At 42.3% G+C, this 26,030-nt stretch overlaps 1 protein-coding gene across 9 annotated transcripts in view; it reads left to right on the forward strand.

Moving 5' to 3' along the window:
• The window catches only part of ZNF536 (zinc finger protein 536), a 551,190-nt gene that overhangs the window by 498,844 nt on the left and 26,316 nt on the right, over window positions 1-26,030 (forward strand). For 7 of the 9 annotated variants that reach the window (XM_066636754.1, XM_066636757.1, XM_066636752.1 and 4 more), the window contains one exon: window positions 19,752-23,095. The exons of 1 other annotated variant lie outside the window; for it this stretch is intronic. In XM_066636754.1, coding sequence (XP_066492851.1) covers window positions 19,752-19,987 — 236 coding nt within the window. In that variant the 3' untranslated portion in view covers window positions 19,988-23,095. Of the gene's footprint in view, window positions 1-19,751; window positions 23,096-26,030 lie in introns of those variants that run through there. One more of the 9 variants, XM_066636762.1, reaches the window with a different exon arrangement.

Consider the following 26,030-nt stretch of genomic DNA (forward strand, 5'->3'; position numbering starts at 1 on the left):
AGACAAGGCTAACAGCCACCTGTGTGGGAAATATCATGAAGACTGATGGAAGGTTTTGAAGTAGAGGCCAGCTAGATGGGGAAATGGAGCCCGCCATCCTAAATTTAAGGCAGCATGAAATCCTAATCTAGATACAAACATTAGACGGTCCAGTGGACTCCATCTGAACTTTGGAAAAAAGCAGTTTTCAATGAAGATAGTTACAGAAGACCTCACTGCATTGACAACACTTCATTGTTTTAAAACAAGGTGATGATGGTTCATTGTCATACATTGCAGCCCATGAATTAGAGTGACTGCTGACCGAACAGGCAGCCTGTAATCTCTAAACATTTTTAGGAATTGCCCCTCCTGAGTTTCAGGTTACAATCAACAGTGCAGCCCTCTTTGAAGCAGAGTTTGGCCCTTAGAAACTCACCTCTCAAGTGGCTGTGATTTGGAGACCATCTTTTGATTAGCATGTTGTTCGAAGCAGGCTACGACTGGAGAAGCAATAGATATCCCACTGTTCCAATCCGTGCCACAAAATTCTACGAAGACCTATTTAATGAAAATCAACCTGCTCCAGTAGTCATTGGGAAACACCTCTGCTGTTCACAATCAATTGTGGCAGAGTTTGGGGTCTTGGGGGGAGGGAAACCAAAGCAAAAACACACCTTCCAAATCACCCCTCCCCCCCCAAAAAAGGATCAAAGAGCTTATTCCCACCCTATTGCTCTGTTTCAGAGTCCTATAATTCGGTGAGGTTGTGCACTAAATAATTTGTAAGCCTCTAGAACATGCAGGTTATTGTTCGTGGACAGATGGCGCCTCACGTTTTTACTGCTTATTCCTTCTGTGGCTTCTCATATGTACGACTGATGTGCATTCTGAAGTCTTTGTTTCCTTGCTAAAATCTCTAATCTAAAACAGGCAATCAAGCACACAGACAGTGGTTCAGAAAGCATAATCATAGCTTTAAAAGGAGGGGGGCGAGAGAGAATCATCTGCAGTTAAGAAGCAGATGTGTGCACTGGAAACACAAGAAGGTTATTGGAAATATCAAAATGGGGCAAATAAATAAAAATAGGGAGAACAAGGTTCTCTCCTCCCCCCCCCCCACCTTGCACAAGAAGTATATTTGCAGCATGATTCCTAAGTAATTGTTTAGCCTCTTTTGGTATTGGGACTAGCGGGTTTCTTTATATTATTTATTTCACTATTCCTCCTGAGATTGGCCATCTTTGTCTTTTCTGCAGACACTGTTGTGATCTTGGAACCAACGCTGCCCTCAAGAGTTAAATCACATTGATATACAGGAAGGAAATGAAACAGACTAACTCGACTCTTTTCTTCCTACGGATTCCCCCCCCCCACACACACACCATTTTTTTTTTTTATTCTGAAGATAGAATTACTGTTTGTAAGCATCTGAAAGTCATTAGAGGCTCCACAGTCTGTCAGGTGCCGGAGCACAGAAACTGCTGAAACTGAACGGGTTCCTCTGCGGAGTGCTGGGAATTTGTCATTTGGTGATGAGCAGTTATAATAATATATGAGCAAATCACAAGCATTCTGCAAATTAATCAAATTTTTTCCTCTCTCTTTCTCTCTCTCTCTCCCCCCACCCCTCCCTTCTCCCTTGTCTCTAAGAGAGTGGCTTTGCCGGCAGACGTAGGTGAGGCAGTTTACTCACAGATGGTAGCTCTGGCATCAGATGGAATTTATATAACAGTAATTCTGATTCCCTGCCAAAGTAGTGCTGAAAACACCAGGGAGATAGTACAAGACGAGTCATGTGGTTTTGCTGAGGTTGTTGTGGGAAGTTTAAAGGGGGGAAGAGACAGAGAGAGAAAACCCTCACTTTTTTTCCCTTTACATTTTATTGTTCTAGCCTGAAGGGTTAGCAATTGTACGCCATTCTGCCACAGGCAAAATCCAACATGTCTTCTTTTTTTATGAATCGTGCTGCAAGTGGGCTTCACAGCTGTTGAAACTGCTGGTTGTGTGTGGGGGGGACGGGACCCACATGACTTCTGATAATTTCTCTTGCTTGACAAGGATGAAAGGAGGGAGGGTTCAAGAGGTGGTGGCCTTACATGCTGAAAAGGAGGCCGGGTCTCTCTTTCCAGGAAGCCCTGCCATGTTCACTTTTGTAAGGCTCTCTCCGGCTTAACAAAATCAGGCTTCTCTTTTCAAGCATTTCGTAGGATGGAGATGTGAAGGATTTCTGACTGTGATCCACAGTCCACGGCACATTAAAGCAGGCATGTAGATACCTTGAAAAGATAATTATTTACTTGGCCAGCTGAGTGCTTGGGTGCTGTTGATTTCAGCGGGAATTCAAGGCGCTTAACTTTGTCTGGACTGTATCTGTTATCAAAAGCAAGGCAAAGATATAAATCAGAATTACTTTATTTTGTGCTCTAAATATATTTTAGCTAACTAAGGGTCCAAACCTGAAAAGTGCGCAATGCGCACTGTCACAAACATGCCTCATGGCACGTTTGTGGGAATTACTGCTAGCCCAGCACCGGACCTGGCCCAGTGCAAACTCACTCTGGGCCAGCACCAGTTGGAGTTGGCAGTCCGCCACCCAGCACTCACCCATTTGGCGTATAAGCAGCGCCGTGCACCAGGCAGCTCAGGATTAGGCTGTAAGGGGCTGTAGGTCAGAGGTAGGACAGTTGCTTTGCAAGCCGAAGGTCCTGTCTCCAAGTAGGACTGGTACAGACTCCGATCTGAAACCCTATTGTATGGTCAGTGTGAATGATTCTGAGCTAGGTGGATCAATGTGTCTTACTCGGAAAAGGACTGCTTCCTTGTTACAGAAAGAAAAAAAAAACACACTGCATCATTTTTAAACTACCGTAGGATGAGACTATAGATTATTAAAAAAAAACACTAGGCTGCCACCCAAACTAGCAGGCGTGTGTCGAGTCATACACTTCGTAGTGTACATAACTGGCTGTATGATAAATAATGGATATAAATGAATGCCAGACACTGATCCCAGTTCAGTGTTATACCCCAAACATGGAATGCAACAGAACCAGAGTTGGACTGCCATCCTCAAAGTACTATTTAGGGAATATGTCCCATTGCTGGGGTATCTGAGTAAAACATGCTAAAGGTCCTGGGCACAAAAATACTACCCAGTGTCTTTTACTTCCAACATATATAGTTGTAACAACTGAGCATAATCTACACCTTATTGAAACCAATGGCTAAACCCTCATTGACTTGAAGAGTATTGGACAACCACCAATTACAGTGTATTAATAATGAGTTTTAGAATAATATTGCTAACACTTAAAAGGGTTTTTTATTGTCTTGATCTGTTTCTTTCCTACAATAGCCCCTTCTGTCAAGTCACCATACCTCCTTTTTCTGGAAAGAGATGGAACAGAAGTTGAGAAATAGGTGCATGCTGAAGTTGCATGAAGGTGGAAACTTACAGAGCTTTCATCTGTACCAAGTCTTCATTTTGTGGAGGTCTATAGACCCCCCCCCTTGTGCCCACAAAAGGATGTGCCTCCAGGCATTTTGTCTGCAGTTTCTGAACCCTGCTGCTGGTGATGCGAATGAAGCAAAGTTCAGTGATACAGGCAAAGATGTCCCAGAGTCTGGCTTATAAGCAACAGATGCCGTAACCTTAGTGGGTCTAGGCAGTGGCTGGAAGGCAAGCCAGCAAGGAACCCAGTGTGCACTGCCTTGAATTCCATTGTGGAAGTAAGGGAATAAATAATAAGACCCCAGTCCTATTCTCATCAGCTTATCATGTGAATACATGGAGAGGGACCGTTCTTGCACCAGAACTATGCCACCTCTGATGGTTCAGCCAAAGCTAGAAGGGTGCATATTCAGTTGCGAATCTAATAATGTCAGGAAGTCCAGTTGCATGTATGGCTGCACACACAGAGAGTCCATTCACATCTTTGGTCAAAGTACCTTTGGCACCATCCTCTTCCATCTCCATTCATTCACCTGGGAAAAGGAGAAGTGTCTGGTCTGGAATGCCAGGTCCCAAAACTCTTGCATATGGAGTGCAGTACATATGCTTTAAGGCGTCAGCCAAATTGAGAACTTCCTTCAGTGATTGTTTGAGGAAAGGGGTGTTGGCAAAAGTGGCCAAAGTTGGCACATCAGCTTTATTGCGTAACAAAGCATTTGGAAAAAGTATAACACACTGCCCATTTGTTTTGGTTTCTGTGACAGCAGTGAAATAAGTGGATTAGGCTGAAAGTTTAGCATGCGTCATTGCAGCTGGTTGCAGACATCTGTCATTCTTTGGTCATACATTCTGGATCATGTCAAGAAGGAAAAACAAAGGCTGACACCTTTCATTTTTGAAAGCGGGGTAAAAAGAAACCCTACTGAGGCTTAATGAGAACATTTTTGGTTCTTCTAGAACAGCCACCTCAGTAGATATCTGCAAGTCCGATTTACACATGCAAAAGAATGAGGTGATGGAATTCTGCAAAAAAAAACAACAACTCTGTACAAGTTTTTATTTTTTTATTTTATTTTTAAAGAAGCTGCGCTGGGGAGAAGGAGTCTTGCTCAACCGTCACTCCGCTGAGTTACTTTTCCACTTGCTGTTTTGTTTTATTTTTGCTATTGGCAATTATTCAAAAATGTAAACTGTCAGCATCTGTAATTCTGAAGCGGTGCAACCCACTCTTCCAACTCAGGTCTGTATGATCTCTTGCTGCTGTATGCGTAGGTCCTGTGTGTGAGTGTGTAGCCTTGAGGAATGTTTAGAATCCAGGGTTGCTGCTGAATATAGTACCCATATCCTCAAAAGCTTTTGCTGTTTTGAGGGTTGGCCCATCCATAAGGCTGTCAGAGACAGATGCATCAAGATGATAGACTGTAGATGCTCCCAGTGGCTTTTGGTCTATCATCCAAAGTGAAACCCAAGCTGATCCTGCTTAGCTTTTTCAGGTGAGGCAGCTCTGTCTCCAGACCACACCTTCTGTCTTCTGCCACTCTGTCAGCCTACTATTCTCTTCTCTTCCTCCCTTCCTGTTCCACTTTCTCCCCCCCCCCCTTTTTTGGGAGATGGTAGAGACAGGCAGTTGGTTTGCTGCCAAATAACAGGATGACATTAGTCATGACAAGGTGCTGTGCAGGCGTGGACACTTGGTGCCCTGTCTTAGGTGTAGGGGGTCTTAGCCACTTGGGAATACATAATATATTTCTAGGTCTGCATTGCACCATGCACACTTGCTCTCCCCCCCCCCCCCACAACTTAGGCTGCAATCTTAACTTGTGCTGGAACAGGCAGGCTGAGTTGCCTGTGCTGTATCCAACTCAAGGTAGGTGCAGGCTAGAGTGCAACTGAGAGTAAGGGAATTTTTGTCCCTATGGGGCTACTTAGATCTGCACCAGTGATTTTGCAGGTACAAATCAGAGAGGCCCATGTAATGCTGGTTGGGTTGGGGACAGGCATTAGGATCCGACCTGCATTGCTGCAGCGGTCCCACCCCCTCCTGGGCTTAGTCCGCCTCCTGGCCTACTCTCCCCCCACCCTAAAACACCCCTTCCTCACCTCCGTTCCATCCTCCTACCATCCTTTCTCACCACCTGTGCTCACCAGCAGGCACTTTCTCACCATCAGGCCAGCACAAACTCACCTTCCCTGGGGCTGGATTCAGCTCTGGCAAGACAGTGCATGCAATGGCCCAGTCTGCTCCCGAGTAGCCATGGACATGCTTTATGGCATGTTTGCAACACTTGGGAGCCAGTGCAAGGAACTGGCTCAGGGGTGAAGTTAGGATTGGGGAAAGCAATTTTGTTTTCCATTCAAAGACATCCAGTTTTCAAGCCTTTGTCATGTGCTGCATGAAGGCATGGAATAAATGAGAAGTGAGACTATAGTCCTGTTGTACCTGCAAATTGTGCATCTCAGCCCTCCTTTAAGAAAAAAACAGTTCACCAGCAAGCTTTCAACTCAATTGTGGTTGTACAATAATCCATATTTTGGTAATTATGCATAAATTGAAACTCCATTATACCTATACTGATATCAATTCATCTAAGCAAGGATGCATTCTGAAGCAAAATAATATAATTGCATGGTTGAAACTTAGGTTCAGCTTTTGATATATCAACTTTTTGTAATATAAAAAAATAAAAAAAATCCACAAACTTTAAAAAGCATCATTTTTTCCTACTCTAGTTCAAAGTAGTGAATTATACCTAGATTATGTATAATAGAGTCATTTAGACATTACTTGCAAGGCTTTTTTGAGACACCTTCCTACACTGTCATTGCAGGTTATGGCATCTTTGGTTGCAAGACAAGTTATAATGTGACAAAATACCATCTAAATTACTTGACTTGTATAACAAAGCAACAGCTCAGATTAAGGTGCAAGAGCATATTTATTTTAAGTGACAACATGGAAGCGGAGTGCAATATATTGTATGGACTCACTTGGAACCAAGGGATAGATGGCAGGAGGTGGCTAAATCCTTGTAAAGAAGACTGTCCAGAGCTTGAACGACACAGAACTGGGTCATCAGGTTGTACTGAGCAAACCAACCCTGAGAGATTTTGTTGGTATCCTGTTCATTGAAGTGGGGTGATTTTTTTTTTAGATTGTGAGCCCTTTTGGGACAGGGAGCCATTAGATATTTGATTTTCTCTGTAAACCGCTTTGTGAACTTTTTGTTGAAAAGCGGTATATAAATACTGTTGTTGTTGTTGGGGTGAAATCTGACTTTTAAAGAAATATTTGCTCAGTGTTTAACCCAGTTGCCCAGTTGCCTTTCCTCAAAGCCTCCTGGGTCATTATTCGTGACCTACCTGTGGCAGTCTTAATTGGTGATGTCAAGAAAGCAACTTAAAACAGTCACAACTTGCAATGCATGCATAAAATACCTTGCCACTGAATCTCATTATCCATTTGTGGGATGTACCTATCAATGGCAAGTTAACGGAACATAGCTAAGGAGAAGGGTTGTAGTCTGCAGACCTCAGATTCAATTCCTAGCATCTCCAGGTAGGACTGGAAAGACCCCCTGCTGAAACCCTGAAGAACCTCTGCCAGTCAGCATAGACAGTATGGAGCTAAACTGACCAATTTGACAGTTTCCTCTGGAAATATAGTTACCATCATATTTTCCCAGCTGTCTTTTCTCTAAGTGGTGGCCTAATGTCTCATTACTCATTGGGTAATGTTCCAAGGAATATAAAATATTTGGTTTTCCAGGTATTATGCAATCCACATTTGTCACACACATAATCATATCTAGATGTTTCTGGAACTTGAGATTACTCAATTTGAAAACCCTTCTATCTTTTACCGTTGCCTCACACAGCAATAATTCATATATATATTTCTATGACTCATCAATAGATATACTTCACCGGCTTCTTCTTTTTTTTAAGCTTTAAAATTAGTGATATTTTCTCTCAGGTTTAGTGAGTCATATGATTAATGACTCAAAAGTAGACATAATATGCAGGAATATATGTATAAAGAGTTGATTTCTTGATCTGTTAATGTCTGCCCCAAAGAAGTTGATTTTAGTTGTGTTCTGTTTTTCCTTGCATTGTATTTGCCTGTGCAAATACAGTGGAAGACAATGGGGTAAACAAGGTTTATGAAAACAGCCATCTCATGCAAAATGATTAACAAAAGCACAGGAAGACTTTCACAACTGCAGTTATGAAAAGGGCACCACACCTAGAAGTGGCTCTGAAACTGCTGTAAGAAAAAAATGACATTAGAAGTAAATTTCAGTGTTCCTACCCAGGAGGAACATCTCAAAATGTTCATGGGATACCAGGTGAGTTTCTATAAGACACATGCCTGGGGCAGGAGGTTACTACATTATCAGTGTCATGGACACAATTTAATAGGGTATACCTATGCATCCGTATCCAGGGTGGATATTCATTTGTGGCTGAGAGCAGAGGCTGATAGTGATCTGCCCCAGATTCAGACTTGCTCCCCATCTGCCCATGTCCTCCCTTGGCTTACATGCAAGAAGAGTCAATATCTCAATCAGCTTTTTCCCTTCCCATAGGCACAATGGAGTCCAGTGTGACATATAACCTTTCTTGTTATAACTGGGGCAATTGCATCTTGTGGAATACTATTCTTTACTCAGAGGTTCATGCAGTTGTTTCTGGGGCTCTGTTTGGTTGAACACTCATACCGAAAGTTTCTGAAAACTTTCATTATGGATACGTAGTTGAGTGGAGCCATCTCACTCGGTTCTGCAATTGGGGAGTTGTTCAAAATGTATATTGTGAGACTCATAAAGCAGAATGGCTCCATCAGAGCCATTATTGTCTATTGGACAAATGCATTTATTCAGCATTTTCCCCATCCATATTATTATGTTCCAGGTCAGAATGGCTGCTTTAGGGCCATTCTGGTCTATTGGGTAATGCATACAGTATTTTAGAATCCATGTTAGCTATGGATAGTAAAAATATGCTATGAGATCTTTGCAGGGAGAGGAGGGACAACTAAATGCAAAAGCAAAACAATAGCTGCACACTAGATTTTCAACAAAAATATTTGTACCTTTCTAATAAGCATTTGTTGCATCATGCCATTTTTTATTTAAAGTAGTGGCTGTTACTTTGGGGGGAGGGGGCTGAAACTGTCAGTCACAAGTCAACACCCACTCTTTGCTTCTGAGTTAAGGGCACACAAAGCCACAACTGAGGTAGGAAATTTTTTTTGAGATTTTAAGATTTTGACTGTGGGTTTAATATTAAAAACTTCCCACTTTAAAAGTCCTATTTTGAGTCAGGTCTGATTCCATTTTAAAAGAGGCCCAACTTGGAATGAGGGTTGTATCTCCTGCCTCCCACTGCTACCCAACTCTGTTCACACCATGTGAATCTTCACCAAGAAAAGGGGAGAGGAGGGGGTAACAGTCAGCAGGGAGGGCTCACTCCCACACAAGAGAGGCCACACAAGTCCTCTTCTTTGCCACAGATGAGGTGAAAACTGTCATTTCCACCTCAGGGCCAGTGTCCATTGGCATCTTTGAGAAGCTGACATTGGCCTTGGCCATTGGGGAGGCCCACTTCCAATCCCTGACCACCTATGCCTTTGTGCAGTGGCAACAGAACAATGCTGTCTGTTGAGTTGCTGTGCTATTACCTCCTTCTCCCTTGTAGATGAGATAGGTGGTCCACCCTGAACCTTGGAACAGATCTGAACCCCCTACCATGAATGTGAGGGGGTACCAAAGTAGGACGAAGCCTATCGTTGGCAGTTTGCTGAGGGCCACTTCAAACCTGGAGCCAGCCTTGCAGTAAATAGTGAGCTTACAACTTGTAATAACAAACATCTGCAAACTAAACGAGTTTTGCAAATGTTCCTAACATTTGAGGGGGGGGGGAAACAGCTGAGTTTTGGGGGTGAGATGTAATGGGCTCACAGAACTCTAACCAAAGTATTGTGAAAGGACACAAGGAGTTCTCCAAAATTGTGAGTGCCACATCGTGCTAATGGTGGGCGAGGGGAACATACTTGTAGGGAGAATTAGTTGGCAAGAGGGGCTTCTTCTGTAACCCTTTCTCTGCCACACGATTGTACTTGAAAATGTCATCTAGACCAACCCACCCCAGCTGGGCTCTGAAACGGGAAATGAGCTTGCCTAAGACAGTATAACAAGGAGCCAGGGAGGGGAAGTGGAGGAGGGAAAGTTTAAGAATCTCACCCACAGATCCTGCTTTTCAAGTGCCACCCTTGCGAGTCAGGCAGGGTAGAAATATCTTAAATATATGCACATTGATAGTACTGGAAATGTCAGGGGATTATTGTCAACCACATGCATGCAAGTCACATGCCCTACCTCTGAGCTGTGGCTCCAGTGTGAGTGTGTGAGTTGCTAGGTGGGAAGGGGGTGCCTGGATTATATTGGGGCACTGTTTCTCCCTTTCTTCTTCCCATCTGGGAGATGATCAGAGTCATGAAAGGGTTCCTTTCTCCAAGCCAAGTGACTCTCTGTGACCCGTGCATGCAACAATTAGTGGTCATTCCTCTGCAACATGTAAGAGGGGGTGGCCAGAATAGACACTTGCCAAGGGCCAACCCTTGGCACACCCCAAACCTTCAGTACTGGTGACAGTGACCAGTATGGGTGACAGTGACCATCAGGGGACAGGTATGGGGCATCAAGAGGGAAATGAATTGTGCCCCAGGACCCCCAGCAATCTGGCTCCAATACATTTAAAACAATTCAGATTTTTTTTTTTTTTGGGGGGGGGGGTAAGTTAAAGGTCCATACAAAGTAGGGAAGTCATTCCAGGGATTTTGAACCCTTCATCTTATTCAAGGCAACCATCTTCTTCACGGTCATTGAAACATTTAACATTGCCTTGCCCCTGAATTGGGATACTACGGCTTGAATGAAACATTCACACAATTCTGAGTGTAACCAAAACAAGTTTGATAACATTAACAAAACATCTCGGGCCAGATGTGTATGTGATTGCACATCCCTAATTTTAGCATTTCAGCTGAGAGAATATGTGCCATTCCCATCCCCCTTCCCTCCTCCCACTACTCACCCACAGCTTTAATTTATTGCTTCCTGCATGGTGTTTAATGTTCATTACTCCATTGTCTTCCTTTCTTGGTTCTTCATCCAAATTCTAACATTAAAGAATGAGACTGTGTGTGTGTTTTTGTTACACTCCCTATTTGCATCCGTGTATGAGCTATATCCGTACAAATATTCAAAACAATAAAAGAGAGCATAGCGAGAAGAGCAGAAGGCTTTTTGAGTAATAGACCATTGGCATTTTTCTTTGAAATTACCATTTCTTGCTGCTTTGGGAGAAAGCCATGATTTTGCTATTAGTACACCCGTAACAATCTGGAATTAATTCCTCATCTCATCCATACGACTATTCTAATGGCCCTTTTTACGCATCCAAACAAAGCCCTACATATGTGCCTTTCTGATCCCAAAGATCAGATTTTTCTTGGTGGAGCCGTGTATGGAATTTGGACCCTGATCAAATATTTGTAAAGGGGCAGAACTGATGCAGTCTGATCATGAAAATAAACATTTTTAACAAGGATTATGTCTGCCTTCTCTTATTTGTGCATCCCTGTGCATTCCTGTTGAAATGACAGTCACATGTTATTGTCAATAAATTAGTAACTATTAAAAAGGGGTATGAAGTACAAGAGGTAACTCTCATGTAAATATTGGCCATGATTCAGAGCTCTGGAGGGCTTTCTGTTTTATCAGCTGATTTGTGATTAAAACGCATGAGTTCACATATAATGTTCAGAATCAGTTTATAAGGGATGAGGCCATATTGCCACCAGAGCAATGTGCGCAAATGCCAGTATCCAGTCTTGTGATGACTGACTAGGCTTAAAAGTTCCCCTGGAAGTCCTGATGTACTTTGACAGCCTGAGCAGTGTGTGGTACACTATCATTTGGGAAGAGGGTAGACTATTTCTTCCTAGCAACATGACATGCAAGGTAAAATGCCCATTAGACGATGTCAGCATCAGAACATCTTCATCCCCCATTTAGACCAGGGGTCTCCACACTTTTCAGTACGAGGGCCACATCATAGCCACATCATATATATTGTACATTTTCAGGGGCTGAAAAAAAAAAATCTGTTTTATAAATGAATGAATGAAATTTAAATAAATGAATAAGTTTTACATGGATCTTTCTTCATAATCAGCATGATATAATTCAGAACAAGAGTGAAATGTGACAATTACAAAGAAATAATGCTGTGCTTAAACTGAGAAATGATACATAATGAGTAAAAATGTCAAACATTAGCAAAAGCTCTGACAAAAAATAAAGTTGCTGAGGGCTGGATAAAATCTTGTGGTGGGCCAGATATGGCCTCTGGGCCACAGTTTGGAGACCCCTGATTTAGACCAGCGTTTCTCAAACTGTGGGTCGCAACCCCACTCCCAGGTTGCGGCAGGCCTGTGACTCAATCCATTCGTCTCCAAGGGCACCAGAATGCCCTGTGAAAGTGACTGGAAGTGACTGACTTTGTGTTTGTCTTCCAGTCTGTGTCTGTCTGCGACTTCTGGTTTGCTTCCAGTTTGCTTCCACAGGCATTCTGCTCCCCCCTGGAGGCAAATGGAGTGAGAAGCGCTTCTGGTGTCTCCCAGTAAGGCTTTGTGGTGCTACAGGGAGCATTAGGTTGTGATCCTCTGTGAAGGACAATGTAAGTTGCAGAGGTTCAAAGTCTGAGAACTGCTGATTTAAACCAAAGAACTCAGTTGGCAACAATCCACCTGAATCGTCCGTATAACTGTGGAAGGTTTAACATTTAGACAAGGCAGGAAAAGCACTGGCATGGGGAAGGTTCTACATACATGGTTGCTGGTTCCTGTCAACTGCATATTGTTGGGGCTGTTTGTGTTTTAAAAGTGTGCCATTAGTTGGATTAGTTGGAAATTAGTTGGAAAAGATTTCAGTTTCTGGAAACCTCTTAACAAACTGCAATGAAACAAAAAATAGAGTTTGTCATAAGCTATGTCAACTTGATGACAGTCATTAAGGCAACTTTAATCTTTAAGAAAACACTTGTGAATTTTGAGACCTCTTCTACTTAATGCTCTTCCTTGGGCTTGGTGTTCAGGCAGAGCATCTCATGAAGCTTAATATGATGTGATGTGATTGATTCAAGTTGACGTACCATGTCGCAAGGCAACATATCAGATCCATGAATGTGAGAGAAAACAAAACAAAAGCATTTTGCTCCTTAAAGGCTAAATTAACTGAGAAACATTAAAAAGAAAGGATTCAGTGGAACATGTTGTTTTTTGCTCAACCTTTTAACCAAGAAGTGTTGCCAGCCTTTCTTATCAGCTTAATTCTTTAGTAGACACAGTGGCGTAGCTAAGAGGTGGTGCAAAGCTGTACGTTTTGCATGGAGCATCACTGAAGTATACAAGTGGCCCTCCCTTTCCCCTTCAGAGCCATTCTGGGCAGCGAGAGCAAAATGAAGGCATTTTGCACTGAGGTCTTCCCGTCTTCCCACCTTGACGACCCAGTATAGAGTAAAGTAGTATAGTTCCCTAGGAAGTATTACTGCATCCACAAGCCAAGGCTAGCAAGAACGGAACAGAGCAACTGGCAGGATGGCCATAACGAAATGGTTTCTTCATCCTGACTGTAGCTTGGGCAGCTCAATTCTAACCTGCAGTGGGAGGCAGACAGACCTGTTCTGTAATCAGCACAGGTTAGGAGATGGCTGGAGGGGAACTCGGGATGAAAGGGATTTTTTTCCCTTTGCCTTGTGTTGTGCTTCAGTCATCCCTATGGGGCTACTTAGATTTCACTGGTGCAAATTTGAGCAGCTCTTGTAAGGCTGCTCAGGCCAGGGATGGGGATTAGAATTTGGCGTGGGCTGCCATGGTCAGTCCCACCCCCTCCTGGGTCCATTCTGCATCCTAGTCTGCTCTTCCCCACCCAAGAACACCCTCTCTCCACGTCTGATATGCCCTCCTGTCACCCTTTTCTACCCCCTGCACTGGCCTGCCCAGAAGCTGGCTTCCAGGAGCTGGTGCGAGCCTCCACACCGGCGCTGCCAGCACTTGAGTAGCTGCAAATGTGCTTTTACAGCATGTTCACAACACTCTTGGGCCAGTGCAAGCACAGAGTGTGCTCAGGATTACGCTCTGAGTGTATCACCCTTAAAGTAGACAGGCTGAAAAAGTGATTCAGGATGATTCTCTGATCAGGATACAGGACTGGCAGCCAAATGTAGAGTTCTTAATACAAACCACAGTGGGTCAGTTCAGATAATACTTTTAGTCTTGACCCAGACCCACATTACTAAGGATGTGCATCCTCATGATACATGCATGTCCTGGGCCTTCCTGTCACTTCCATGCAAGTTGCATGGGGGAACAATTCATTTAAACTATTTTCCTGCCCTGCTAAGCCTACTTTATTAACAAGAAGCAAAGGGAGAGGCCAGGAGGCCCACACGTTCTTAATCATGTGCCGTTGGTTCCAGGCTATAAGTGTCATCCAAACAGACCTAGTTTGAAAATGTACATAGGGAAGCAACCAGGCTGACACTGAGCATCTTTGAAAGATGTGTATTTCATCCGTGCCACTGACTGTTCTGACATTACAGTGCAGACCTCAGTGTAGACCTCACATATCTGTGACTATTTTAAAGCAATTTCAGTTGCATGGTCAGCCAGTTACCAGCCTAAGCCACGGATCATTTTACTTACTGGAATTGCAGTCCCATATTTGTCTTCTGAACCATGAGCAAGAATTCTCTTAAAATGACTTTCAAATGATTATACATTGGAAGATACATCTCAACTAGTATATATGTGATCTATGACTTGAAAAGAAGGAGCCTGCAGCCCCCAAATCCCTCCCCTTTCTACCATCTGATAAAAATGGTATAAATTACTTGCCTGCTTATCTGGGCCTGGTTATTTTAAGATCTTGCTACCCACAACCAGTTTTGTGCAGTAATTAATGGACGGTGTTACCCAAGAGAAATGGGCATTCTGCTTTGCCCCCTAGTTACGAGCAAATTGCAGATGTTGTTATCTTCTGTAAGAGTGATCTCTGGGATACTACTACTGTTTTTTTTTTTTTTTGGTATGACTGCTGCTGTAAACAACGCACCACTTCTTTTGCTCTTACACTTTTTGACCCTCACTGTGTATACATATTTATATATTATTCATACCGGATTAAAAATTGATGTGCTCTTTACCGCTGTTGTACTGCACAGTGACAATACAAATTAACTTATTGTGTACTTAACTTTTCACATGACAGTGATGTGAAATTTTGATGGCCTCCAAAAGTTAGTGATAGAAAAAAACAAAACACAGTGAAGACTCAACAACAACAACAACAACAAGCAACCCATTCGAGGTGGTTTTGCGCCTTGTTAAATGCAGTTGAATTAATAAGGAAAGTGTGTCACGTATTTGCAGGGATATTAATATTCACACTTTTTGGGGTTTGGAGAATGATACTAAGTGGATAAAGCATTTGGGGGCATAATTAAGTACTATTTAGCTCGCTCTTATTGAATCGTTCTTAAAAATTATTTTAGTAAATTGATTAATGAATTAGTGTTAATGCTTTAATTGTGGCTGCTCTTGATTAAAGCTGATGTACTCAGGAGCTGTCGCTCACATCACGTGGGTAGGAAATACATGATCTTGGGATTCACTCTCTGCTGCTCAAATTTGTTAGAATGGGACCACTGCATGGCATATGAGTGTGAGAGCCATTCCCAAGGGGGGGGGAAGGGCTATAGAGTTCTATGGCTGTATGATAGAGTGAATCAAGATATGGGCACCACTGTCACACTGTGGAAAACACAAAGACATGGAAGGAACTGCTGTTCGGGGAGTGATCATATACAATGTATCCCTAAAAGAAAATCTCTCTGAAATTTATGGTTTGTCCCGGCCTTTTTGTGTTTCTTGGAACGATGGATGCAGGAGGCAGGTCGTTTCACATTAGATTCAAGTTGTTGCTGAGAGGCAGTGAGCACACAGGCAAGGGCTACAGGTTAGGTAAGCAAAGGAGCTGGAACTGCACAGGTCTTATCAATGGGCATCTGAGTAAATAGCCAGAGCACTGGGACAGTGTGGAGAATTCATGGCTGCGTCCTCCATGAGAGGTCAAGGAGAAGAATGGGATGGCGGAGATAGTGTCACTCAGAACGTGCGCTCAGGTTCTGTACACAGAAGACACTATGGTTGGATAGAAATGGGGGATGTTACACATTGAGGAAGCTTGGTAGTGACAATATTGTTCAACATTCATTAATGTGGGCAGTGGTTCCTTTTTGTACTTGTTTGTACTTGTCCAGTTTGGCTGTACTTGTCGTAAGAGGCGACTCAACAGCCACCGGGTAGATGGGACTCGTCAGCCTGGGAAGGCAGCTCATCTGAGAGAAGGAAAACTCTGATCCCAAACCTCCACTGCCTTGTGGCTACATCCAGTTATGGAAAAGGCTTCAGGAGTCAACCTCGAGGCAAAATCTGGAGCCGGAGTCCCTGAGGCAGTTCATGGCTGAACACAGTCACTTTCTGGCAACTCTTGCGACGCTGCTGGAACCAACCGTATTGGCCTCTGCCTTTCCATTGGACCATTTCAGCAACGTGGAGAGGGGGGATTTGCTGCATGGGTAACAGCCTATCCTCCATACCTACTTTACCCAGGCTTCGCGCACTGGAGAGGACACTCTGTTCCAGAGCCACCATTCAGAGCGTGACACCATAGTCTTCCGAGACTGAAGGATGCCAACAAGTATTAAAAAAAAAAAGGTTCCTTTTTAAAAATACCTAGCAAAGATCCAGGTATGTGAACAAACTGTTTCTTTGACCCACAGGAATGTCTGCCACCTGCCCTCCCCTGGCCTGAAACACCTCTTTGCTACCTCCTCCCCATGCCCCCTGACCCCTGTGCTGGCTGAGCTTGGCTGACGCAAATGCATTGTCCCTGGGGTTCATGTCGGTGTGGGGAGGCCAGCCTATCTCCCCTCAAGTCGGTGCGAAAGTGCTTTACTGCACTTTTGCAATGACGTTGGGCTGGCGCAAGGGACTTGCTTTGACCCTAGGGCACCTCTGGATTGCACCCCAAGTTGCATAAAACATTCAAAACTTTATAGGCTCTGGCATTGATGGGCATGTGGTGTGTATTTGCCAATATTCTATTCAGAAACATTTATTCCCAAATACGGAAAAAACAAGTTCCCTCAGATGTAGAAATTATGAGTGTGGAAGACCTTTTCTTCATGTCTGTCTTGTTAATGTCATTTGGGCTTTTGTTTTTCAATCCATTGCCTGCTCAGCCTCCCTCTTCCTGCCATTGTGCCATTTTTGCTCCCCACTCCTGGGACCTCTTCCCACTAAGATTCCCAGTTCATGACTCCCTGCCTTGTCCAAACACTTCCTCCCATTTCTGGAGTGTGCAAGAGAGATTTTTGGTCTGCCAAACTTGTCTTTCTCTTCAACTCACTGAATTACTGTGAGTGTTCAATTGCTGATGACTTCCCTCAGCAAACAGAATGTTTGTGGACATCCCATGGCGTCACTTCAGCTCAGCCAATGGGTGCCAGGCGCTTCATTGTTGCTGCTAGAAAATCCCTTAGCACGTTACAACGTAGATTATATAGGCCCACAAGGTAATAAGTAGATTCAGATGAAGACTCCAAAGTGCAATTTTGCCTATAATGACTTCTTAAAATCCTTCTGCTGAAATTCCAGAGCCATACCTTTCTTCTGCTTATAATTCTCTGATTTCCTCACCCTTCCTTGGGGTGTGAAAACTGACATCTCAATTAAAGTAACTTTTCCCCCTCCTCTTTCTCAGAACTATGAATAGTACAAGTTGCCAAAGCAGACAAATTTTAATTTTCAGTGAGGACCAATAGTGAATGATGAGTACAGGAGTTTGACTGGGACATGAGACTACAACGTTTCTCTCTCTCTCTCTCTCTCTCTCTCTCTCTCTCTCTCTCTCTTTCTCAGATATGGGGGCAGGGTGAGCATATGATTGCATACATGGGCATGGTCCAGTATCAGGATGGGCCCATGGGTTAGTGGTCAAGAACCCACTTCGCATGTAAAATTCACAGGTTCAGTCAGTAGCATCTGTCTGGAATCCTGGACATTGCCATTGCTGAATGGTCATAATCAACGATATTGAGTTAGATCAGCCATTTTCAACCACTGTGCCATGGCACACTGGTGTGCCGCGAATGGTCCCCAGGTATGCCGTGGGAATTTGAGAGAGAATGGGAGGTATGCCGTGGGAATTTGAATATCAATAGGGCCATTGGGGGATGTGAGCCTCCTGTTCACTGCACAGTGTGCCTTGTCAATTGTCAAAGAAAAACCGATGGTGTGCCTTGACCATTTTAGTGCCTTGCCAGTGTACCATGAGATGAAAAAAGTTGAAAATCCCTGAGCTAGATATTGAGCAGTGTTCTCAACAATGAGGCAGTTTCATTTATTCAACCTACTTGGATTAGAATCCTGGCACTATGTGCCCAATCCTATCCAACTTTCCAGTGCCGATGCAGCCCCAAGGTCAGGGAACAAACATTACCTTTCCTTGAGGAGGCCTCCATGACTGAACCCCCCCTCCCACAGGGTGCAGCACACACCCCGTTGGCACAGTTGCATCAGTTCTAGAAACTTGGATAGGACTGTGCGCAAAGTGTACTTAAGCCCATTTATTTCATACATTCTAGCTAGATAATAAGAGTGGGGTTTGTGTGTGTGTGTGAACATCTGGATCATGTCTAATATTTGCACACTGCCTATGTTATTTTGCTAATTCTGCCTCTGCATTGTGAATGTAGCCAAGACACATGTGTAGATGTGGGTATGCAAAAATAGCAACAGGCATGGGGAGGAAGGATCTTTGTTTTTCATGTGTCTTCCAGCCCCAGCTTTTAATGTAGATGGTCAAGCACATTTATTTATTCATTTATTTCAGCAAAGTAAAGCAAGCTAAATGCATTTGACCTCAGATGGCCCTGATTTAAGTTAATTTGAGAGACAAAGCTCATAAAGTTCCAGTAAAACACATCAGCAGCTTCCCAGCATAGGTTGAAATGCGATTGCTGAAACATATCCTCTCAAAACAGATAGCCTGAAACTTCATGCTGTCTTGGAATAAACGGGTGCAAAATGTAGCATATGTAACACCACAAAAAAAGAAGACTGGACTTTGCATGGGAGCACTTCCTTTCATGGGGCAGATCCATTTGTGAATTTGGCTGTAATGTTTGAGTTGTGATTCCGCTGTTACAGTCCACACGTTCCACTGCCCCTTTTGTCCATGATGTGGACAATTTATTGAAGGGATCTCTTCTTCAGAATGCATCCTGATGACAGACAATCCTGATAAACAAGAAAAGTGGCCCAGGATACTGTTAACCGTGCATTCAGGAATTCACTGCAAGACGATGGGGCGATAGCCAGATAGCTCTAAGCAAGCATTAGACAAATTCATGGAGGATCAGTATATCAATGGCAATGAACTCCTGTAGCAAAAAATGAAACCTTCCTATTCTGATGTTGTGTACTTCAGTTTATCAGATCCTGGAAAGCAGTGGCAGGGAATGGCTGTTTCCATCATGCCCTTACTTATGGACTTCCATGGGGTATCTAATCTTTGGTTTGATCCATCAAAGCAATCCCAGTAAATTCCTAGTTGTGTTTATTAAAGGGTGAGTTGAATTACAGCCCTCACTCTGGAATTCTTTTTTTTATTTCCTCTGCCTCCAGTAGTCCCAATATAAAGACCATGAAGATATCTCGATACCGTGAAGCCCACATGTTTGGTCTGGCTGTGAACTGCCATTAATCTCCTCCCCTCCCTCAACTGCTTCCATTAACAGTCACTCAGAGTGGGCCTTGCTGTATCAACTCACCAATGGCCATTTGGCTCCTCCCCTATCTGGAACTGTTTCTGTCAGTGGCCATTCATCCTAACCAGCATGCAACCTAATGTAAGAATTGGTAACCCAAGTAAGCTTATTTTCTTCTCCTTGCCCATCCCTTTTCCTATCTGCATCGTGTCTATTAGACTGCAATATACCGTTTCAAATTGTAAACCACCTCAAATGCATCAGCAGAAGGCTGTTCTGTAAACCTAGGAAATAAGCAAAGCAGCATCATTGTAGGAGCCTTTCACATGAAGGACGGTACCCATTTACACTCCATCAACAGCTCTGCAGAAACACTGTAGATGCAAAGGGAAAACTAACCTGATGTTTGTCTGTTGTACAGGTCACCGGCCTTTCCAGTGCAGATACTGCCCCTACAGTGCCTCTCAGAAGGGAAATCTGAAGACCCACGTTCTTTGTGTCCATCGCATGCCTTTTGACAACAGCCAGTATCCAGATCGCAGGTTCAAGCGCTCCAGAGTTGACTCCGAGGCTTCTGGGAATTTAGAGGAACCTGCAGCTGTCAAACCTGGGAGCTCCGCAGAGTTAACAGAGGAGGGCAGCAAGGCCCAGGAGTAATGCAGCCGAACAAATCAATCTGTACATTGCAATATGATTTGACACAGTTTTTAGATATTCATTTGGGTAACAGAGAGTTTGCTTAACTGCCTTCTGAGGAAAGCCAATTGTGTGCAAATTCCCAGAAGTGTACAAGATGTTTAAGACATTAAAGATATATAGATATATATATATTAAAAGGAAAAAAAAAATCCCAGCTCTTGAATATGGCTCTCAAACTGTTACCTGGCAACAAGTACTTCCAAACAATGTAGGGATAAATCAAGTGGGTGCCCCCACCCCCAAATGTGTGGAGGTTGTAAGATATATATTATTTTTGGAAAAAGAAATATTGAAATAAAGGGGGCATTTCTAACTTGAAAGTGGTCTTTGTCCAGAAACAATACTCTTACCAGAAAAACAATACCATCTTAATGATTTAATGTTGCCTTGAAGATGGTGGGAGTGGAGGGAGGGACTGTGTTTTCATTGTTGAAAACACCTTTTTAATATGACACCAACCGCTGTCATTTGCCTAGCATAGTAATGAGACGTGCTTGTAGACTGAGATGGTGCCAGTCTGACTGGAGCTGTCATTGCAGAGAAAATCAATTCAAGTGGTGTTCCAACTGCACTGTAGGGGAAATTTTAGAAGGCCCATAAGCTACGGACAACACTGACCCATATTGAAAAGGATTGTGATATTACTTTTTAATTTTAATTATATATATATAATAAACACACATACTCTCTCTCTCACACACACACACATGGCCAAATGAATCAAGGGTTAGAGGAAAAAAGAATCTCCGGCCCAATGAAAGACTGGATTTATTATATGAAGTCTTTTGGAGTTGTCTGGGATTCCTTTCTTTTTTTAATAGATCAACTTGCAGCATTGAGGGAAATGTTTTTTCTTCATATTTTTTTCCTTTTAAAGAAGTAGGTTGCTATAGAGAGATTTAGGAATACAATATTCAAGAACATACTGAGGTAGGGAAGCTAGTTAGCCTTATTCTAGAGAAGATATCAGTGAATTTTTTTTGAAGAATTGTTATTTGAGAAACTTAGTTTCTTTTCTGTTGTTTTTTTAAAGAAAAAAACTTGAATGAAGGATTCCCCAGTCAAGATTAGTTCTCATTTATTAGAGTTTTGGGGGGGCTTTTTGGTTTTGTTTTTTTAAATAAGTGTTATAGACATTGTGCAGGAGAAGTTTTGGGTTTTGTTGTAATGGAGCAGTCTCTTTTAAAGCAATTTGATCTAAAATATGAATCCAGACATCCTGCACTTTGTCTCTAGTGAAAAACAAAAGATGAAGGAAAAAAGTGTTAGCTATTATTTCTTTGGTTTTTTTTGTAAGAAGGAAAAAAAAAAGCATGCTCTATATTTTTGCAGATTTTAGCTTTTTGTACTAATTGGGCCCCTCCAAATTGATTCTGTTGTTTCCCACCTAGGAAAGCTTTGGAGAGATCATAAAGAAAGACAACACCGAGAAAAAGAGGGAAAAGAAAATGTAAGAATAATACCAGTGAATGGTTTATTCTTCTATCTATATATCCATATCCGCTTGAATGGAAAGATTTTTGCCTTTTCATGTACTTCCTTTGAGAGAAGCAAAATCGGTGCTGTTTATGATGACAGAGAAGTATTAACTTCTTCTAAAAACAAAATCATTCAGACTTTTTAAAAAAGAAAGAACAAAAGTCAATACATCCTTGCAGGCTGGGAGCACAGAGTAAAACCCTAGGGCCTTAAAAACTTCAGCTCTGCCTACAGCAGTTTACAAAAAAACACTAAACTGCAATCAATGTAAATAAAATTCGTAGCGCTACCCTGAGACTGAAAAAAGAAAAAAAAAAGATTCTCAGGCTAATAAGGAACACAGTTTGCATTTGCTGTCAGAAAAAAAAAAGAAATTAAGACGAGAACATCCAATTGAAGTTTCAGTTAAACTGAGGTCACTGAGTAAGTTGGACCCCTGTCTGGCAGAGGGCAAGCTGGTTCCCTCCATGGTTGTTTTCTTTTCTTAGTCTAGTTCTCACTGCCTTACTTAAATCGAGTTGATAAACTTAATGCAACTGTTTCTTATGATCCTAGGTAAAGGATTGAAATGTAATTGAAGACTTTCTGACTGTAGTAAGCTTTAGGATTTTAACTGCACTACTGTGTTTTGGTGACTGTGTCGGTCGCTTTTGTGTGTTTGCACCGCCTTCAGTATCTTAGCGAGAAAAAAAAAAGAGGAAAAAAAAATCCCACATTCCATTTCTTGCACTTTTTCGGAGCTCTTTTCAGTATTCTTTTGTGTCTTCTGAGCATTTTTAAAATACGACGACAGGCAATAATTCCGTTTGTGACACTGGAAGCATCTCTCCTGTTCTTTGTGATGTGTGTGTTGAATCCATTTGGTCTGGGTGCTACTGTCCTTCTCTTTTGCCTCTGACATCCCCTTTTTCTTTCCTCCCCCCCTCCCCAGAACATTTGTAACTTGGAATACAAACAAGTGACAGGAGCAGTGAAACAGTTTCTGAATATCATCAGCTTCTCATATCTAAACATGTCAAGTTTTTTCTCTGTAACTTCTGTAGTCTGTGATATTGGTCAAAATACTGTCTACATTCCTACGCAAAGGAAAATAAATAAATCTATCTTGGAAAACAAATCTGAGATCGATAGAGTAGAGGATTTTGTTGCTATGCTTGTAACGATTAGAAAAAAAAGACACCTTTGTATTTAAAGTTTATTCTTGGTCATTATTTATTATTATAATGCATCAGTTGACAGAACTTTATTCTGGTATAGAAGTATTAAAAGTTGTGGTTTTTTTCTCAGCAAATGACTGTTTTTTTTTTCTTTCTGTTGTTAGAATAAAACATGTCTTTGAAGCAGTTCAGTTTTATCCAGTGTTTTACGCAATAAAACCTCTACCTCTGGAAAAAGACAAAGAGAGAAGTTTTCTGACTTGTTTATGTCTATTAGAAAGAGTTACAACCACAATTTTTTTTAATTTCTGCAGCTTTGTCAGATTGGACAAAAACAAAAATTAATGTCAGTAAAGTCACGATTGTCAGGCAGTTACTGGAGTGTGATATGCCGGGTGTTTGCTCAATCCCCTTATTATTCTGAACAAATCTATAAACAGTATATATATATATATATATATATATATATATATATATATATATATATATATATATATATATATTGTGCTTAATTAAAGACTGTTGAAATCTGTTTTAGCATGTAGTAATAATTGTTTTCTATCATGCCGATGATGTACTAAAGAAAAAAAGAAAGTGTTGGGTCTATCGGATATTGATCTTACAGTGTTTCAAGTGTGTATCATACACTATAATGTATAAAGTTGTGTTTTCACATAAAAAGGAAGCATTTGTTTGTATAGCTAAAAATAATTCAACTTTAGGAAATTGTGGGGTGTTCTGTAACAATGCATGCCAAGCAGCCTGCCTCCATTTTAAAGACATCTACACGTGCAAGAGCAATCAGTCTACCAGATGCATCATATTTCTTGCTGTATGTAGTTTGATTTCCATACTTGGACGGCAGAAAATTAAAGAACCTGAAGTTCCTGACTATTGGTCATTGAAAGGAATAACTTCCAACCAGTCAGTATTTCAAAAGAGTAACATTCAGCCAGCTGACCAAACCAAAAAGGAAATCAGCACACAGTCCTGCTCATAGGAACAGGGAGAGAAAATCAGAGCCAGAATATGCAATCAGAGCCTTCACGTGATACACTGCTGGGCTGTACCATTTCAGATTGCAAGTGGGAGTGGTCACTTGTTTGGGTGCTCCCACAAGACACACCAACTCTTGTATGTACAAAACTAATATGCAGGGGGGGAAAGGTTCTACCAAAGCTTTCTCAAGACTCCATGTACATACAAAAACACTGAGTGTTGTTTTTTTAAAAAATGTGGATACATTCAAATATGCAAACTCCCATTATAGTACAGCTCTGCAGAAGCTCCACCATGCAATTGCTTGGATTGTCTGCCCTTTAGCTCAATTGATTCCTCAAAAGGAATTGAGTCTTTAGCTCAATTGATTCCTCAGCGTTTTAGGGTCAGATTCATAATGCTAAGAATCAGCACTATGGAGAACTCGTCTAAAAGCAGAGCAGTAGAAACAGAAAAATTCTGAATTCACTAATGTTCCAGTGTTCTCTGGTAGGCCATGGCAGGGTCAACTCTGATATTACATTTTCTTACTGGTGGATTAGTGTGTGCCGTACATATCCAATCAATTGGTAATTGCAAATGATGAATCTTTAGCTATACAAACTTTCTTTATCTTTCTAGGTACTTATACAAAATGGGTGCATTTTCGTAGCCTGAACACCAGTTGTGGGGTGGGTGGGGGAAGATGACAGTAGGGGTATTTCCTACAAACTCTAATTATCTACATCCGGGAGGCATTTGATTGGCCACTCTGGAAATCAAGGTGCTAGGTGAGATGAACCACACCTTCAAGCAGGGAAACGTAATATCAGAGGTCTGAAACAAGGCTGATATGCTATGTCTACTTGTTGGGAAGGTGATCTAGTGTCCGCATGATCTAGGGCAGTGGTACCCAACCTTTAGAAGCCCGTGGACCACTGAGGCAAAAACTGGAATTGTCATGGACCACTTGTGGCTGTGGAGAGTCTGGTCTCCGCCCTCTCTGGTTATCCAACTCCCAAGTGCTTCCCCAAGAGAAGATGGAGAATGGCCTGCCCACAGCCACAGCTGACACTTCAATGGTTGTGACTGTGGGCCTGCCTTTCTCTGCCCTCTTTGGTGGTCCATGGGACATTGATCACTTCCACTGTCTTGCCATGCAAACAAAGGTGATTTTTTTTTCCTGAGACCTTGCAGACCACTTCTCAGAGTCTCGTGGACTTCTTGTGGTCCCCTGACCACAGGTTGGGAACCAGTGATCTAGGGTCTCCAGCCCTTTGAATTAATGCCCCTTGCTGACTCACTCCTTACATACGCACAGACAAGCATACAGACAGATATTCACATTCAAATAAGATTTGACAGGCATTGTTGAGAAAGACAATAAATGTTTTTCATACTTCTAGTACCGTTTCACACCCTAGTTTGTTGTCTACGAGTAATTCTTCAGGATACACATTCCAAGTTCCTCAGAGTTAGTAAAAACCAAGCTCCAGTTCCGATTCACCCCGGTTCTAAAATTGCTGACATCAAACTCCTCAGGGCATAATACAGATTATTAAGTAATAGAGAAAGCATGCGTGGTTCTAATGGCTGAATAGCCTTTAATTTTACCCACTCCTCCTTCAGCAGACTGCTCCTTGTGCAGTTCAGGAAACAGTTTAGTCAACTGCCAAGTTTCTGCACCCTAACTGACTGATCAAGGATCAAACTAAGCATTTACCTAAATGGGTTTCTAAGAGGCCTGCTCAAAGCAAGTATCACCTATGAAAAGGAACTATGGAGGGTCCAGTTGTGACCAGGACTGTAGTAGAGAGGCTAAGGTTCTTTGTCTAGCAGGCTTTTTTTGGGGGGGGGGGGTTCAAGGAGCAGGAGGGAAAGATGTTATAGCACAAGCACTTTAATTGCAGATAACAGGAATTTAATCTAGAACCTTCCACACACAACAGCAGTAGGTGATGGAAGAACTCTGGTCTGAAACCTGGGAGAACTTCTCCCAGTCATTGTAGTGTGCTGGAGGGATTAAAAGTCTGGCTGAGAAAAAGACACAGGTCCCTATGCTTTTTTATCCCAAAGAGGCTTTTCTCAGAGAAGAATCAGTTCCCTGAGTTTGAAGCATGTTTCCATTTAAGCTTAATGTATGATTTGGCCCCAATGCCCAACTCTCAACCAGACACCAAAAGATCCGTGTTTTTTGTTTGTTTTTCTGCAAAGTGCAGTGCTGTTTTCTTACCAGCTAGCTGTTTTTAGGGAATAAATGCTTTCAAAGCAGACTGGGTTTGAACGGAGGCTAAAATATTCACGCTTATCGAGAGGCCTTGAAGGAAAGGCAGCAAGAGTCAAGCACTTCCACATAATCCCATTGCCATCAACAAAACTAGAGTATC

This window comes from Tiliqua scincoides, chromosome 9, assembly GCF_035046505.1.
Source record: "Tiliqua scincoides isolate rTilSci1 chromosome 9, rTilSci1.hap2, whole genome shotgun sequence".
Classification (NCBI taxonomy): Eukaryota; Metazoa; Chordata; class Lepidosauria; order Squamata; family Scincidae; genus Tiliqua; species Tiliqua scincoides.